General features: G+C 37.6%; 1 protein-coding gene across 1 annotated transcript in view; it reads right to left on the reverse strand.

The window, feature by feature from the left end:
• LOC115840362 (solute carrier family 22 member 10-like) overlaps positions 1-18,068 on the reverse strand; it is a 38,816-nt gene extending 20,748 nt beyond the window's left edge. Inside the window, exons 1-2 of the mRNA XM_030833098.1 lie at positions 17,667-18,068; positions 16,634-16,737 (exon numbers count right to left, since the gene is read on the reverse strand). Of these exons, the coding sequence (XP_030688958.1) occupies positions 16,634-16,737; positions 17,667-18,068 (506 nt within the window). The remainder of the gene's footprint in view (positions 1-16,633; positions 16,738-17,666) is intronic.
• Between the last annotated feature and the right edge of the window lie 1,517 nt (positions 18,069-19,585).

Genomic DNA, 19,585 nt, shown 5'->3' on the forward strand with positions numbered 1-19,585 from the left:
CACTTAGTGATCTTAAATTCTTTCTATATATTTGTGTTTCCTAATGGGATTTTCCCTTTCTTATAGATCCTTACTTCTTTTCTATTTGGAGAAGAATATTCAACATTTCTTTTACGATATGTTAAGTATTGATTAATTCTTTCAGTTTTGCTTTTCTAAGAAGTTCTTTATTTCTCTTTCTATCCTAAATGGTACTCTTGCTTGGTAGAGTATCCTGGGTTGCTGTTTTTTTCCTTTCAGCACTTCGAATATGTCATGGCACTCCGTTCTGGCTTGCAAATTTTCTGCAGAAAAATCAGTTGATAGCCTTATGGGAATTCTCTTGTATATAACTCATTGTTTTTCTCTTGCTGCCTTTAGAATCCTTTCTTTATCTTTCACTTTTATCATTTTAATTACGATATATCTTGTTGTGGGTCTGTTTGGTTTAATCTTTTCTAGGACCCTCTGTGCTTCCTGTGCCTGGATATCTGTTTCTTTCTCCAGGTTTGGGAAATTTTCAGACATAATTTCCTTATATCCATTTTCAATCTACTTATCTTTCTCTTCTCCCTCTGGAACCCCAATAATGCAAATGTTGTCATGCTTCATGTTATCTCAGAGATCTTGTAGATTGTGATCATTTTTTTTTTTTATGTGTCCGGAGCCTGTGCTCCGCAACGGGAGAGGCCACAACAGTGAGAGGCCCGTGTACCGCAAAAAAAAAAAAAAAAAAAAAAAAGACAGTTGGCTGTAAATGTATGGATTTATTTCTGAACTCTCAGTTCTATTACATTTGTCTGTATGTCAATCCTTATACCAGTACCATAACATTTGGTAACTGTAGCTTTATTGTAGTTCTGAAACCGAGATGCATGAGTCCCCTGAATTTACTCTTCTTTTTCAAAATTGTTTGGCTATTTGGAGCCCTGATTTCATATGAATATAAGTTTCAGCTTTTCTGTTTCTAGAAAAACATTACATTGGAGTTTTGATTGTGATTTCATTGAAACTGTAGCTGCATTAAATATGATTGACTTCATTGATAATATTAGGTCTTCCTACCTCATTAACATGGGATACTTTCCATTTATTTAGGTCTTCTCTAATTTCTTTCAACAACGCTGTATAGTTTTCAATGTGCAAGTCTTTCACATCCTAGGTTAAATTTATTTCTAAGTATTTTATTCCTTTAGAAGATGATGTATGGGTAATAAATTTCCTAATTTCTTTTCAAATTGTTCACTTTGAAAAACAACTGATTTTTGTGTGTTCGTTTTGTACTCTGCAACTTTCTTAAATTCGTTTATTAGTTCTAATGAATTTCTTGGGCATTCTTTGGAATTTTCTATATCTATATGATCATGTCATCTATCTATATATATATATATATATAATTATATTATTATTCTTCCTTTTTACTTTGGGTAAATTTTATTTCTCTTTCTCTCTAATTGCTCTACATACGTTTACAGTATGATGTCAAATGGCAGCAGTGAAAGCAGACCTCTTTATCTTTCTCCTTACCTTAGTGTGAAAGTTAATATTCTTTCACCATTGACTATAGTGATAGTTGTAGCTTTATTCCTAAACACCCTTTAAAATATTGAGGAAGTTACATTTAATTCCTATATTATTTTCACCAAGAAAATTGTTTGATTTTATAAAATGTCTCCTAAGCATCAGTTGACATTATATAGGTTTTTTTCCTTCATTGTATTGATGTGGTATATTATATTGGATGATTATCTTATGATGAACCACTTTGCATTTCTGTGATAAATCCTATTTTTTTACAGTATATAAACATTTTAATATGAAGTTGGATTCAGTTTGCTTGCATTTTGTTAAATATTTTTAGGTCTATATTCAGAGGGGATATGGCTCTGTAATTTTCGTTTTTCTGAAGTCATTATCTAGCTTTGATATCATAAGAACACTGGTCTTATAGTATAAGTTAGGAAGTTTTCCTACTCTTCTGCTTTATGGAAGAGTTCAAGAAGTATTGGCATTGGATTTGAGATAGTGGAGTACAAGGACGTGCACTCACTCCCTCTTGCAAGAGCACTGGAATCACAACTAACTGCTGAACAATCATCAACAGGGATACACTGAAACTCATCAAAAAATATACCTCACATCCAAAGACAAAGGAGAAGCTGCAATGAGATGGTAGGAGGGGCACAATCACAATAAAATCAAATCCCATAACCACAGGGTGCATGACTCGCAAACTGGAGAACAATTATACCACAGAAGTCCGTGCACTGGAGTGAAGGTTCTGAGCCCCAGGTCAGGCGTCCCAACTTGGGGGTCTGGCAATGGGAGAGGAATGCTCAGAGAATCAAACTTTGAAGGCTAGCAGGATTTGATTGCAGGACTTTGACAGGACTTGGGGAAACAGAGACTCCACTCTTGGAGGGCACACACAAAGTAGTGTGCACATCAGGACCCAGGAGGAAGGAACTATGACCCCATAGGAAATTGAACCAGACATACCTGCTAGTGTTGGAGGGTCTCCTGCAGAGGACAGGGCTGTGGCTTACAGTGGGGACAAGGACACTGGAAGCAGGAATTCTGGGAAATACTCCTTGGCTTGAGCCCTCCCAGTGTCTGCCATTAGCCCCACCAAAGAGCCTGTAGCCTCCAATGCTATGTCATCACAGGCCAAACAACCAACAGGGAGGGGACTCAGCCCCACTGATCAGCAGACAAGCAGATTAAAGTTTTACTGGGCTCTGCCCAAAAGAGCAACATGCAGCTCTACCCACACTAGCCCCTACCATCGGGAAGCTTCCACAAGCCTCTTAGATAGCCTCATCCACTAGAGGGCAGACAGCAGAAGCAAGAAGAACTAAAATCCTGCATCATGTAGAAGGAAAACCACATTCACAGAAGAACAGACAAAATGAAAATGCAGAGGGCTACGTACCAGATGAAGGAACAAGGTAAAACCCCTGAAAAACAATTAAATGAAGTGGAGATAGGCAACGTTCCAGAAAAAGAATTCAAAATAATGATAGTGAAGATGATCCAGGACCTCAGAAAAAGAATGGAAGCAAAGATCGAGAAGATGTAAGAAATGTTTAACAAAGACCTAGAAGAATTAAAGGACAAACACCTAGAAGAATTAAAGAACAAACAAACAGAGATGAACAATACAATAACTGAAATGAAAAAAATACACTAGAAGGAATCAATAGCAGAATAACTGAGGCAGAAGGACGGACAAGTGACCTGGAAGATAGAATGGTGGAAATCACTGCCATGGAAAGAATAAAGAAAAAAGAATGAAAAGAAATGAAGAGAGCCTAAGAGACATCTGGGACAACATTAATAAACCAGCATTCACATTATAGGGGTCCCCAAAGGAGAAGAGAAAAAGAAAGGACACAAGAAAATATTTGAAGAGATTATAGTTGAAAACTTCCCTAACATGGGAAAGGAAATAGCCATCCAAGTCCAGGAAGCACTTGGATGATTGTTCATCCAAGCCAGAGACTCCCAGGCAGAATAAACCCAAGGAGAAACATGCCAAGACACACAGTAATCAAATCGAAAAAATTAAAGACAAAGAAAAATTATTGAAAGCAACAAGGGAAAAATGACAAATAACATACAAGGGAACTCCTATAAGGTAGTGGCTGATTTCTCAGCAGAAAATCTACAAGGCAGAAGGGAGTGGCATGATATATTTAAAGTGATGAAAGGGAAGAACCTACAACTAAGATTACTCTAGCCAGCAAGGATCTCATTCAGATTCAACAGAGTAATCGAAAGGTTTACAGACAAATGAAAACTAAAAGAACTCAGCACAGCCAAACCAGCTCTACAACAAATGTTAAAGGAACTTCTTTAAGTGGGAAACACAAGAGAAGAAACAGACCTACAAAAACAAAACCAAAATAATTTTTAACATGGTAATAGGAACATACATACTGATAATTACTTTCATTGCGAATGGATTAAATGCTCCAGCCAAAAGACACAGGCTGCCTGAATGGATACATAAAGAAGACCCATATATATGCTGTCTACAAGAGACCCACTTCAGACCTAGGGACACATACAGTCTGAAAGTGAGGGGATGGAAAAAGTTATTCCATGCAAATGGAAATCAAAAGAAAGCTGGAGTAGCAATACTCATATCAGACATAATACTCTTTAAAATAAAGAATGTTATAAGAAACAAGGAAGGACACTACTTAATGGTCACGAGATTAATCCAACAAGAAGTTATAACAATTATAAATATATATGCATCCAACTTAGGAGCACCTCAATACATAAGGCAAATGCTAACTGCTATAAAAGAGGAAATCTACAGTAACACAATAATAGTTGGGGACTTTAACACCTCACATAAAACAAAGGACAGATCATCCAAACAGAAAATTAATAAGGAAACAAAGGCTTTAAATGACACAATAGACCAGATAGATTTCACCGATATCTATAGGACATTCCATCCGAAAACAACAGATTTCACTTTCTTCTCAGGTGCACACGGAACATTCTCCAGGTGAGATGACATCTTGGGTCACAAATCAGGCTTCAGTAAATTTAAGAAAGTTGAAATCATATCAAGCATCTTTCTAACCAAAACTCTATGAAATTAGAAATAAATTGCAGGGGGAATAAAGTAAAATACACAAACACATGGAGGGTAAACCATACGTTACTAAATAACCAAGAGATCACTGAAGAAATCAAAGAGGAAATCAAAAAATACCTAGAGACAAATTACAAAGAAAACACGATGATCCAAAACCTATGGGAAGCAGCAAAAGCAGTTCTAAGAGGGAAGTTTATAGCAAATATAATCCTACCTCAAGAAACAAGAAAAGTCTCAGATAAACAATCTAACCTTACACCTAAAGGAACTAGAGAAAGAACAAACAAAACCCAAAGTTAGTAGAAGGAAAGAAATCATAAAGATCAGAGCAGAAATAAATGAAATAGAAACAAAGAAAACAATAGCAAAGATCAATAAAACTAAAAGCTGGTTCTGTGAGAAGATAAACAAAATTGATAAATATTTAGCCAGACTCATCAAGAAAAAGAGTCAGAGGACGCAAATCAATAAAATTACAAATGAAAAAGGAGAAGTTACAACAGACACTGCAGAAATACAAAGCATCCTAAGAAACTACAACAATCAATTCTATGCCAATAAACTGGACAACCAGGAAGAAATGGACTAATTCTTAGAAAGGTATGACCTTCCAAGACTGAACCAGGAAGAAATAGGAAATATAAACAGGTAAACACTACAAAAAAAGAAAATTGCAGACCAATATCACTGATGAATATAGATGCAAAAATCCTCAACAGAATACTTGCAAACAGAATCTAACAACACATTAAAAGCATCATAGACCATGATCAAGTGGGATTCATCCCAGTGATGCAAGTATTCTTCAATATACACAAATAAATCAGTGTGATTCACCGTATTAACAAATTGAAAAATAAAAACCATATGATCATCTCAATAGATGCGGAAAAAGCTTTTGACAAAATTCAACAACAATTTATGATAAAAACTCTCCAGAAACTGGGCATAGAGGGAACCTATCTCAACATAATAAAGGCCATATGTGACAAACCCATAGCAAACATCATTCTCAATGGTGAAAAATTGAAAGCATTTCCTCTAAGACCAGGAACAAGATAAGGATGTGTACCCTCGCCACTATTATTCAACATAGTTTTGGAAGTCCTAGCCATGACAATCAGAGAAGAAAAAGAAATAAAAGAATACAAATTGGAAAAGAAGAAGTAAAACTGTCACTGTTTGCAGTTGACATGATACTATACATAGAGAATCCTAAGATGCTACCAGAAAACTACTAGAGCTAATCAATGAATTTGGTAAAATTGCAGGATACAAAATTAATGCACAGAAATCTCTTGCATTCGTATACACTAACAATGAAAGATCAGAAAGAGAAATTAAGGAAACAATCCCATTCACCTCTGCAAAAATAAGGATAAAATACCTAGGAATAAACCTAGCTAAGGAGGTAAAAGACATGTACTCAGGAAACTGTAGGACACTGATGAAAGAAATCAAAGATGATACAGATGGAGAGATATACCATGTTCTTGCAATGGAATAACCAATATTGTGAAAATGACAATACTACCCAAAGCAATCTACAGATTCAAATTACCAACAGAATTCTTTACAGAACCAGAACAAAAAAATCTTAAAATTTGTATGGAGACACAAAGGCCCCATATAGCCAAAGCAATCTTCAGGGGAAAAAACGGAGCCAGAGGAATAATACTCCCTGGCCTCAGACTATACTACAAAGCTACAGTAATTATGACAATTTAGTACTGGCACAAAAACAGAAATATAGATAAATGGTACAGGATAGAAAGCCCAGAGATAAACTCACACACATATGGTCAACTAATCTATGACAAAGGAGGCAAGGATATACAATGGAGAAAAGACACACTCCTCAATAAGTGATGCTGGGAAAACTGGACAGCTTCATGTAAAATGATGAAATTAGAACACTCCCTAACACCATACACCCACACACACAAAAAAAACTCAAAATGGATTAAAGACTTAAATGTAACACCAGACACTATAAAACTCTTACAGGAAAACATAGGAAGAACACTGTTTGACATAAATCACAGCAAGATCTTTTTTGACCCACATCCTAGAGTAATGGAAATAAAAACAAAAATAAACAAATGGACCTAACAAAACTTAAAAGCTTTTGCACAGCAAAGCAAACTATAAACAAGACAAAAAGACAACCCTCAGAATGGGAGAAAATATTTGCAAAAGAAGCAACAGACAATGGATTAATCTCCAAAATATACATACAGCTCATGCAGTTCAATATTAAAAAAACAAACAACCCAATCCAAAAATGGGCAGAAGACCTAAATAGACATTTCTCCAAAGAAGACATACAGATGGCCAAGAGACACATGAAAAGCTGCTCAACATCACTAATTATTAGAGAGATGAAAATTAAAACTACAATGAGGTATCACCTCACTCCAGTTAGAATGGACATCACTAGAAAGTCTACAAACCACAAATACTGGAGAGGGTGTGGAGAAAAGGGAACCCTCTTGCATCTATTGGTGGGAATGTAAATTGATACAGCCACTATGGAGAATGGCATGGAGGTTCCTTAAAAAACTAAAAATAGAGCTGCATTACAGCCCAGCAATCCCACTACTGGGCACATACCCAGAGAAAAACCTAATTCAAAAAGTCATATGCACTCCAATGTTCATTGCAGCACTATTTACAATAGCCAGATCATGGAAGCAACCTAAATGCCCATCGACAGATGAATGGGTAAAGAAGATGTGGTACATATATACAATGGAATATTACTCAGCCTTAAAAAGGAACGAAATTGGGTCATTTATAAAGACGTGGATGGATGTAGCAACTGTCATACAGATTTAAGTAAGTCAGAAAGTGAAAAACAAAAATAGTATATTAACACATATATGTGGAATCTAGAAAAATGGTACAGATGAACCAGTTTGCAAAGCAGAAATAAAGACACAGATGTAGAGAACAAATGTATGGACACCAAGCGGCGAAAGTGGACGAGTGTGTGGTGGGATGAATTGGGAGATTGGGATTGACATATATACACTGATATGTATAAAATAGATAACTAGAGGGGGACCTTCAAGAAGGCAGACTAGTAAGAGGTGGAGATCACCTTCTTCCCAACAAATACAACAAAAATGCATCTACATGTGGAACAACTCCTACAGAACACCTACTGAGCGCTGGAAGAAGACCTCAGATTTCCCAACAGGCAAGAAAATCCACACATACCTGGGTAGGGCATAAGAAAAATAAAAAACAGAGACAAAATAATAGGGATGGAACCTGCACCCCTGGGAGGGAGCTGTGAAGGAGGAAAAGTTTCCAACACTAAGAAGCCTCTTCACTGGCAGAGACAGGGAGTGGCGGGGGAGAAGCTTCAGAGACCCAGAGGAGAGCTTAGCAACAAGGATGCAGAGGGGAAAGCAGAGAGATTCCCACACAGAGGATCAGTGCTGACCAGCACTCATCAGCCTGAGAGGATTGTCTGCTCACCCCCCAGGGCGGGTGGGGGCTGGGAACTGAGGCTTGGGCTTCAGAGGTCAGATCCCAGGGAGAGGACTGGAGTTGGCTGCATGAACGCAGCTTGAAGAGGGCTAGTGCACCACAGCTAGCTGGGAGGGAGTCCGGGAAAAAGTCTGGACCTGCCAAAGCGGCAAGAGACCATTGTTTCAGGGTGCGTGAGGAGAGGGGATTCCTTCCCTGTCTGCCCACAGAAGGCAGAGCACTGCCTAAACGAGCTCCAGAGACAGGCGTGAAATGCTAACACTGCTGCTGCAGCCACAAAGAATCCTGTGTGCAAGCACAGGTCACTATCCACACACACTCCCCCAGGAACATGTGCAGCACGTCACTGCCAGGTCTCGTGATCCAGGGACAACTTCCCGAGGAGAAAACACTACACACCTCAGGCTGTTGCAACATCACGGTGACCTCTGCCACCACAGGCTCACCCCGCATTCCAGTTAAAACCACCGTACCCCTCTCTGCTCCTGGCATGAGTAAGCAAGAGCCCCCTAATCAGCCACTGCTTTAACCCCTTCCTTCCTGTGGGGAACAGATGCCTGAGAGCGAGGTACATCCAGAGGTGTGGCCAAAACCAAAGCTGAACCCCAAGAGCTGTGCGAACAAAGAAGAGAAAGGGAAATTTCTCTGTGCAGCCTCAGGAGCAGTGGACTAAATCCCCACAATCAAGTTGATGAACCCTGCATCAATCAATAGCAGAAAAATTGAGGCAGAAGAACGGATAAGTGACCTGGAAAATAAAATAATGTAAACAACTGCTGCAGGGCAGAATAAAGAAAAAACAATGAAAAGAATTGAGACAGTATCAGAGACATCTGGGGCAACATTAAATGCACTACTATTTGAATTATAGGGGTCCCAGAAGTAGTAAACAAAAAGAAAGGGTCTGAGAAAATATTTGAAGAGATTATAGTTGAAAATTTCCCTAATATGGAAAAGGAAAGAGTCAATCAAGTCCAGGAAGTGCAGAGACTCCATACAGGATAATTCCAAGGAGAAACACGCCAAGACACATATTAATCTAACTATCAAAAATTAAATACCAAGAAAAAATATTAAAAGCAGCAAGGGAAAAGCAACAAATAATGTACAAGGGAATCCCCATAAGTTGAACAGGTGATCTTTCAGCAGAAATTCTGCAAGCCAGGAGGAAGTGGTAGGATATATTTAAAGTGATGAAAGGGGAAAATCTACAACCAAGATTAATCTACCCAGTAAGGATCTCATTCAGATTCAACAGAGAAATTAAACCTTTACAGACAAGCAAAAAATTAACAGAATTTGGCACCACCAAACCAGCTGTACAAATGCTAAAGGAATTTCTCTAGGCAGGAAACACAAGGGAAGGAAAAGACCTACAAGGACAAATGCAAAACAATTAAGAAAATGGTAATAGGAACATACATATCGATAATTACTTAAAATGTAAAAGGATTAAATGCTCCAATCAAAAGATATAAACTGGCTGAACGGATATGAAAATAAGACCCGTATATATGCGGTCTACAAGAGACCCACTTCAGACCTAGGGACACATTCAGACTGAAAGTGAGGGGATAGAAAAAGATATTTCATGCAAATGGAAATCAAAAGAAAGCTGGAGTAGCCATTCTCATATCAGACAAAATAGATTTTAAAGTAAAGAGTATTACAAGAGATGAAGAAGGACAGTACATAATGATCAAGGGATCAATCAAAGAAGAAGATATAACAATTGTAAATATTTATGCACCCAACATAGGAGCACCTCAATACATAAGGCAAATGCTAACAGCCGTGAAAGGGAAAATCAACAGTAACACAATCATAGTAGGGGACTTTAACACCCCACTATCACCAATGGACAGATCATCCAAAATGAAAACAAGTAAGGAAACACAAGCTTTAAATGATACATTAAACAAGACGGACTTAATAGATATTTATAGGACATGCCATACAAAAACAACACAATACACTTTCTTCTCAAGTGCTCATGGAACATTCTCCAGGATAGATCATATCTTGGGCCGCAAATAAAGCCTTAGTAAATTTAAGAAAATTGAAATTGTATCAAGTATGTTTTCCGACCACAACGCTATGAGACAAGATATCAATTACATGAAAAAATCCATAAAAAATACAAACACATGGAGGGTAAACAATACACTACTAAACAACCAAGAGATCACTGAAGAAATCAAAGAGGAAATCAAAAAATACCTAGAAAAAATGGGCCCGCATACCCCCCCCAAAAAAAAAAAAACTACAATGAGGTATCATCTCACACCAATCAGCATGGACATCATCAAAAAATCTACAAACAATAAATGCTGGAGAGGGTGTGGAGAAAAGGGAACACTCTTGCACTGTTGGTGAGAATGTAAATTGATACAGCCACTATGGAGAACAGTATGGAGTTTCCTTAAAAAACTACAAATAGAACTACCATACGACCCAGCAATCCCACTACTGGGCATATACCCTGAGAAAACCATAATTCAAAAAGAGTCATGTACCAAAATGTTCACTGCAGCTCTATTTACAATAGCCAGGACATGGAAGCAACCTAACTGTCCATCATCAGATGAATGGATAAGGCACATATATACAATGGAATATTACATATATACAATGGAATATTACTCAGCCATAAAAATAAATGAAATTGAGATATTTGTAGTGAGGTGGATGGACCTAGAATCTGTCATACAGAGTGAATTAAGTCAGAAAGAGAAAAACAAATACCGTATGCTAACACATATATATACGGAATCTAAGGAAAAAAATGGTCAGAAGAACCTAGGGGCAAAACAGGAATAAAGATGCAGACCTACTAGAGAATTGACTTGAGGATACAGGAGGGGGAAGGGTAAGCTGGGACAAAATGAGAGAGTGGCATGAACCTACATACACCACCAAACGTAAAACAAATAGCTAGTGGGAAGCAGCCACATAGCACAGGGAGATCAGCTCGGTGCTTTGTGACCACCTAGCAGGGTAGGATAGGTAGAGTGGGAGGGAGGGAGATGCAAGAGGGAAGAGATATGGGGACATATGTATATGTATAACTGACTCACTTTGTTATAAAGCAGAAAGTGAACACACCATTGTAAAGCAATTATACTCCAATAAAGATGTTAAAAAAAAAAAAAAGAAGATATACAGATTGCCAACAAACACATGAAAGGATACTCAACATCACTAATCATTAGAGAAATGCAAATCAAAACTACAATGATGTATCACCTCACACCAGTCAGGTGTGAGGCCAACATCAAAAAATCTACAAACAATGCTGGAGAAGGTGTGGAGACAAGGGAACCCTCTTGCACTGTTGGTGGGAATGTAAATTGATACAGCCACTATGGAGAACAGTATGGAGGTTCCTTAAAAAACTAAAAATTAAAAAAATTTTAAAAATAAACTAAAAATAAAACTACCATATGATCCAGCAATCCCACTATTGGGGATACACTATGAGAAAACCATAATTCAATGAGTCATGTACCACAATGTTCATTGCAGCACTATTTACAGTAGCCAGGACATGGAAGCAACCTAAGTGTCCATCGACAGATGAATGGATAAATGGGATGTGGCACATATATACAATGGAATATTACTCAGCCATCAAAAGAAATGAAAATGAGTTATTTGTAGTGATGTGGATGGACCTAGAATCTGTCATACAGAGTGAAGTAAATCAGAAAGAGAAAAACAAATACCGTAGGCTAACACATATGTTTGGAATCTAAAAAAAACCAAATGGTTCTGAAGAACCTGGGGGCAGGACAGGAATAAAGATGGAGATGTAGAGAATGAACTTGAGGACATGGTGAGGGGGAAGGGTAAGCTGGGATGAAGTGAGAGAGTGGCATTGACATATATACACTATCAAATGTTAAACAGATAGCTAGTCGGAAGCAGCTGCATAACACAGGGAGATCAGCTCAGTGCTTTGTGTCCACCTAAAGGGGTGGGATAGGGAGGGTGGGAGGGAGACGAAGAGGGAGGGGATTTGGGGATATATGTATATGTATAGCTGATTCACTTTTTTATACAGCAGAAACTAACACAACAATGTAAAGCAGTTATAGTTCAATAAAGATGTTTTTAAAAAAGAAAGCTCTCAAATAACATTAATTTACACCTGAAGGAACTGGAAAAGAGGAGAAACTAAGCCCAATGTTAGCAGAAGGAAAGAAATAACTAATAGCAGTTCAGAAATAAATAAAATAGAAACTAGGAAAACAATAGAAACCATCAACAAAACCAAGTCGCGATTTTTTGAAAAAGCAAACAAGATTGAGAAACTTATTTGACTAAGAAAATGAGAGAATATTTAAATTAAAAAATTTAAAATGAAAGCAGATAGATTACAGCTGATACTACAGAGATACAAAGAGGCTACTGCAGATATTTATAAGTGGCAAGGTGGATAACCTAGAATAAATAGAAAAATTTCTAGAAACATACAATCTACCAAGACAGAAACATTAGCAAGTTCAGTATCTGAACACACCAATAATGATGAAAGATATTGAATCACTAATCAAAACCTCACCCATCCTCAAAAGAAAATATCCAAAATATTTAAACAACATATATAACTCAATATCAAGAAAAGTAAACAACCCTATATAAAAATGGGCAGAAGAACTGATTAGACATTTTTCCAAATACAAAAACAGATGACCAACTGGCACATGAAAAGATACTCAACACTAGGAATCATCAGATAAGGCAAATCCAAATCACAATGAGATATCACTTCAAAGCTATCAAATACTTACCATGAAACAGACGACAAACAACAACTCTTGGTGAAAATATGGAGAAAAGGGAACTTTTATACATTGTTGGTGGGAATGTGAATTGGTGCAGAAACTAGGTAAAACAGTATGGAGTTTCCTCAAAAAACTAGAAATAGACTACTGTATGATCCAGCAATACCACTTCTGGATACATATCTGAAAAGAAACAATACACCATTCAAAAAGATAAGTGCATACAAATGTTCATAGCAGCATTATTTACAATAGAAAAGATATGAAAGCAACCTAAGTGTCCATCAACAGACGAATGAATGAAGAAGATATTTTATATATATATATATATATATACACACACACACACACACATATGTCTACATACAATGGAATATTACTCAATGATAAAAAAGAAGGAGGGGCTTCCCTGGTGGCGCAGTGGTAGAGAGTCTGCCTGCCGATGCAGGCGACACGGGTTTGTGCCCCGGTCCGGGAGGATCACACATGTCGCTGAGCGGCTGGGCCCGTGAGCCATGGCCGCTGAGCCTGCGCATCCGGAGCCTGTGCTCCGCAACGGGAGAGGCCACAACAGTGAGAGGCCTGCGTACCGCAAAAAAAAAAAAAAAAGAAGGAAATTCTAAAATTTGCAACACTGTGGATGGGCCTACAGAGTATTATGCTTAGAGAAAAAAGTCAGACAGAAAAAGACAAATACTCTGTGCTTCCATTTATATGTGGAATCTAAAAAATAATACAAATGAATTATGTAATTATACAGAAACAGACTCACAAACTAGTGGTTACCAATGGGGCAAGGGAAGGGCGGGGGAGGCAAGATAGGGGATGAGATTAAGAGACATAAACTACTATGAATAAAATATATAAGCCACAAGGATAAATTGTAGAGCACAGGTAAATGTAGCTGTTAATTTGTAATAACTTTAAATGGAATACAATCTATAAAAATATTGAATCACAATTTTATGTACTTGAAACTAATACAATACTATAAATTGACTATATTTAAACTTTTTTTAAAAGACCTGATAATTTAACAGGTGAATTCTTACAAATATTTGAAGAATAAACACCAACTCTTCTCAAACATTTCCAGAACACTAAAGAGGAGAATACAGTCTCAAACTCATTTTATTTATTTATTTATTTATTTAATATCTTTATTGAAGTATAATTACTGTACAAGGTTGTGTTAGTTTCTGCTGTACAACAAAGTGAATCAGCTCTATGTATACATATATCCCCCATCCCTTCCCTCTTGAGCCTCCCTCCCACCCTCCCTATCCCACCCCTCTAGGTCATCACCAAGCACCGAGCTGATCTCCCTGTGCTATGCAGCAGCTTCCCATTAGCCATCCATTTTACATTTCGTAGTGTATATATGTCAATGCTACTCTCTCACTTCGTCCCAGCTTCCCCTTCCCCCTGTGTCCTCAAGCCTCTTCTCTATGTCTGCGTCTTTATTCCTGCCCTGCCACTAGGTTCATCAGTACAATTTTTAGTTTCCATACATGTGTGCTAGCATACATTTTCCTGTTGTTTTTCTGACTTACTTTACTGTGTATGACAGACTCTAGGTCCATCCACCTTACAAATAACTCAATTTCGTTCCTTTTCATGGCTGAGTAATATTTCATTGTCTATATGTGCCACATATTCTTCATCCATTCATCTGTCGATGGACATTTAGGTTGCTGCCATGTCCTGGCTATTGTAAATAGTGCTTCAATGAACTTTGTGGTACATGTATCTTTTTGAATTATGGTCAAACTCATTTTAGAAGACCACCATTTTCAAGATATCAAAATCAGATAAGGACACAACAAGAAAACTACAGTCCAACATCTCTGATGAATATAGATGCAAAAAATTTCTCATCAAAATAATAGCAAACCAAATTTAACAGCACAATAAAAGGGTCATACAATATGATGAAGTGTGATTCATCCCTAAGATGCAAGGAGTTCAACATATGGAAATCAATATACGTGATACACTATATTAATGGAATGAAAGTTAAAAATCATATGATCATTTCAAAAGATAAAGAAAAATCCATTTATATAACACAATATCCTTTCATGGTAAAAATGCTCGATTAATTAGGTGTAGAAGAAACATAACTCAACACAATAAAAGTGATATATGACAAACCTTCAGATAACATCATACTCAGTAGTGACAGTTTGCAAGATTTTCCTCTAAGTTCAAGGGAATAAAGGGAGCCCACTCACACCACTCCTATCAGCATAATCCTGGAAGTCCTAATCAGAGCTATCAGACAAGAAAAAGAAGTAAAATGTATTCAAATGGGAAAGAAGGAATTATATTCTTTTTGTTACAGATGATATGAACTTGTATATAGAAAACCCTGAAGACTCAACCAAAAACTTTGTTAGAACTTGTCTACAAATTCAGTACAGTTGCAGGAAACAAAATCAACTTATGAAAATCAAACACATTTCTATATACCAACAATGAAATATCTGAAAACAGTAATAAAAGAAACAATCCCATTTACTATAGCATCAAAAACAATAAAATGATTAAGGAGATGAAAGATCTGGACACTGAAAAAAACAAGATGATGAAAGAAATTGAAGTGGACAAAAATAAATGGAAAGAACTCATGTTCATGGATGAGAAAAATTAATATTTTTAAAATGTTCACACTACCCAGAGCCATCTATAGATTAAGTGCAATATCTATCAAAATTCCAGTGGCATCTTTCACAGAAACAGAAAAAAACTGTCCAAAAATTTATATGAAATCACAAATGAACCCAAATAGTCAAAGCAATCCTGACAAAGAAGATCCAAGCTAGAAGCAGAACACTGTCTATTTCAAGCTATATTACAAAGCTATAATAATCAAAAGAGTATGGTACTGGCATATAAAGAGACAGATAAACCAATAGAACAGAATCATGATTCGAGAGGTGACACATTCAGAGTCCACAATTTTCAGCTGTAAGATTAAAGGACGTTAGGCTTACAGATGACAAGGGGTACTTTAAGCCTCCCATTTCCCCTATGGGAGACTTGAGTATGTGGCAGCCATGCTGGTCCTCTTACTTTTGGATGACCCCTGCCAGGCACAAGATAACCCAAACTTCTGACTCCAAAAATTATGACTCCTGAGTTCTATAGATTAGTTACCTTATATTGTTGAAAGTATTACCTCTAATGAGGCTTTTTATCTCTTACAAAATTAAACATACAGATTATAGCCACAATTATTTCTAATTCAACTTCAGTACCATCTCACTGAGCACACAAATTTTATAGAAATCAATACTAATTACAGTGGGGTAACCATGATATGAGGACTAATGTGAGAACCCACAAACATTTAGCTCACTGAATCCTTGGGAAAGGCCTACAATGCTGTTTCTTCAAACAGGCAGAACCTCCTATCTTGAAGCACCTTCCTCTCACTTCCCATTGGTAACTCCTTCTCACCTTTATAAATGAAGTTTATGGTAACTCACCTCAAACTACTCTTCTGAAATGCACCCAGATCTTACGAAGAGGCCATTTATGTGACCAGTACAGAGAGCTCTGTGGCAACAAAATGACACTCATCACAATGATTCTAATTCTGCATTTCCATCTATAGCTCCCTTGGAACCAAGGCAACCCACAACAGTATAAATTGTATATTGGGACTCAATAAAGAATCTTTATGAAGCAATTAATCATAAACTGTGAAAACACCACAGAGGAATGGCAGCAGTGATCTGGAGACACTCACCTGTCTGAGAGATGACCATATATGAGGCCCCCCACCAGCATTCCAGCCATGAATAGGGATTGAACCACTGGTTTCTGTGACTGATAATCACATACGAGGTCCCACTGGAAGAGAAGGAAACCAGCACAGAGGAACTTCACAGCATCTTTTACCATTCGATGCGCACTGACTCCAATAGCCCTCAGTGAACACGCCCTCTGGTTTCCTTTACTACATCTACTCATCTGTATCATTCATGTCTCAGCTTAAGCATGGCTTTCGCTAGATCCTCAGCTCACTCTACCAGGTTATACCAGGGACAGTCTTCATATTGACTGAGCACTGCATACCTCAGTGGTTCTCAATCTTTGTCACACATTGGAAAAATTGAGGTTTGTTTATTTTTTTTTAATCATTGATGCCTGGATCACACCTATAGTGAAATACATTCTGATTTGTTTCTCTGACAATTAGTCAGGAAAAGGAATTTTTTTAAGTTAATACAAATATTTCCAATTGCAACTAGACTGAGAACAAGTGACCAAGAATAATTTTTCAGGACTTCCCTGGTGGCGCGGTGGTTGGGAGTCCGCCTGCCGATGCAGGGGACACGGGTTCGTGCCCCGGTCCGGGAGGATCCCTCATGCCACGGAGAGGCTGGGCCCGTGAGCCATGGCTGCTGGGCCTGCGCGTCCAGAGCCTGTGCTCCGCAATGGGAGAGGCCACAACAGTGAGAGGCCCGCGTACCACAAAAAAAATAATAATAAATAAGAATAATGTTTCACACATTATATCAAGTATGTCCTTGTCTAAACGTCAATCTTCATATTAAATTTTAAGCTTTGTGATAGTAAAATTCATGAGCAGTTTGTTGATTTCATCATCCTCAGTTGTAATGTAAGTGTTTGGCAATTAAAAAGATAAACAATCACTGAAAGAATAAAAGAGAGCTGGTTATACTAGCTACTCAGTAACTGAATATTTGAACAGTGCCTATTCATGTTATTCTAAACACCCACACCACGTACTCAGAAGAGGTAAATGGGGCCTTTACCTCAGTCACGATGGTGGAGGAGAAGGAGCTTCGGTCATACACCCAGCCGTCCACACAGGGCTCCGTGTCCAGGTCACTCATGTTGGGGAAGGTCCCGTTCAGTTGAAGGAGCTGCCACTGGGGGAGGAGGAAACGATGACATTTCTCTGGTTTCAAGTTAGAATCCAACGGGATGAAGATTCTCAGGAGGACATCAGGGCTGAAGATCCCAGTGTCATTATCAGAGACAGTGTCATTATCAAGGATGGGGACCCAGCAGCGATGACCAGGAATGGCTGCAGTGAAGTTTTCCAGCAGTATGTGACAGGCTGCTATCATGACCGGAGGAAGAACGAAAACCATCTGAAGGATCTGGAATTTTCCCAGGCCACCAACTTCATTCAGAAGCTCCTCAAAAGCCATTGTGAAGAGGCAGTTTTCAAGAAAACTCACAATGAATTTGTAGAGGTAAGTTCAAAGGGAGAAAAATGTTTCCTTTCATTAACTCACACTAAATCTATGTGACCTCACATCAGTTTCTCATCAATGGTTCTCGTCACTTTGCTACTGCACCAGAACATCGTAAGCAGTTTCCCCAATCTGTCTGGAATCACGAGGTATTAGTTTTTTAAGTAAAGTCATAGAGAAAATTATTTACCAAAGATACTTCTATCTGATGAACATTAAATCTGTTTAAAGGTTTACTCGCTTAACGTGCTTCTTCTCAGTGATTCTGTGAAATCAACATTGGACTTTGGCGTGTACATGGTCTCTAAATAATCTAAAATATGCCTGCTACAGTCTTTAGTCATTTCCAGAAAATGGAATTTGAGAGACACAGAAGTGAATGCTTTATGATTTTTCTGGGGAAAGAACACAAAGCAAGTGTTTTTCTTGTTTATACTGACTTTAAGTTACAATAATTAACAAAATATAATCCTTTGTTTCTAATTAAAGCATAGTGGAATATGGTACAATTGCTACCTTTTAGCAACTGATATGTGCTTCAGTTTCAGTCACACCCAGAACTCAAAATAATTTTAAATTCCTTCAAATAAAGATAGTGGAGAAAGAGAGGTGAGCTCACCTAAGGATTTATCTTCTGAGGTTTTCCCTTACAAGAATATATTAAGGATTTTTATGCGTTACTGGTCAGAATCCTGATGAATTCGTCACTTTATCAAGATGCTCCTGGCCTCTTTACGTCTAGTAATGCTTCTCGATTCCCAGTATGTATTTTACTTATATGAATATAACAGTTCCAGGTTTCTTATACTTACAGTTTACATGCTACACCTTCCAATCTGGTATACTTTTAATTGAAGTGTTTATTGGTATTATTGAAGATTCACATGCAGTAGCAAGAAAAAATATAATGAGAATCTGCGTGCACTTCACTCAGTTTGCCCCAATAATAATATTTATAAAATTGTAGTATAATAATCACAGCAAAGACATTGAGAGTGACACAGTCTACTGATCTTATTCCTGATTTCCCCAGTCAGGTTTTCCTGTACTTGTGTTTGTGTGTGCATGTAATTAGAACTGTATAGTGTTATCACCCGTAGCTTCCTGTGCCCACCGCCATAGCCCAGATACTAAATAATTCCCTCTCACAGGAAATCCTGTTTTAGTACTCTTATAAATGTACCACCAACCCTTGCTCCCGTCATTCCCTTTCCTACCTTTGGCATCTAGTGATCTGTTTTCCATTATTTAACCTCTGTCATTTAAAAGTTGCTATATAGAGGGGAGGGATCAAAAGGGTGCAGTGGGAGGACGTGGAGCTCACCAATCCTTACACACATGAAAAATACATCAACATGTGGAATAATTCTCACAGAATACTGAATGCAAGTTGTCAGAAGAACTCCTAAACAAACAAAGCTTCAAGAAAGATTTCCACGTAACAGAGGAAGACAGAAAAAAATGCCTATGGT

This window comes from Globicephala melas, chromosome 8 (assembly GCF_963455315.2).
Source record: "Globicephala melas chromosome 8, mGloMel1.2, whole genome shotgun sequence".
NCBI lineage: Eukaryota > Metazoa > Chordata > Mammalia > Artiodactyla > Delphinidae > Globicephala > Globicephala melas.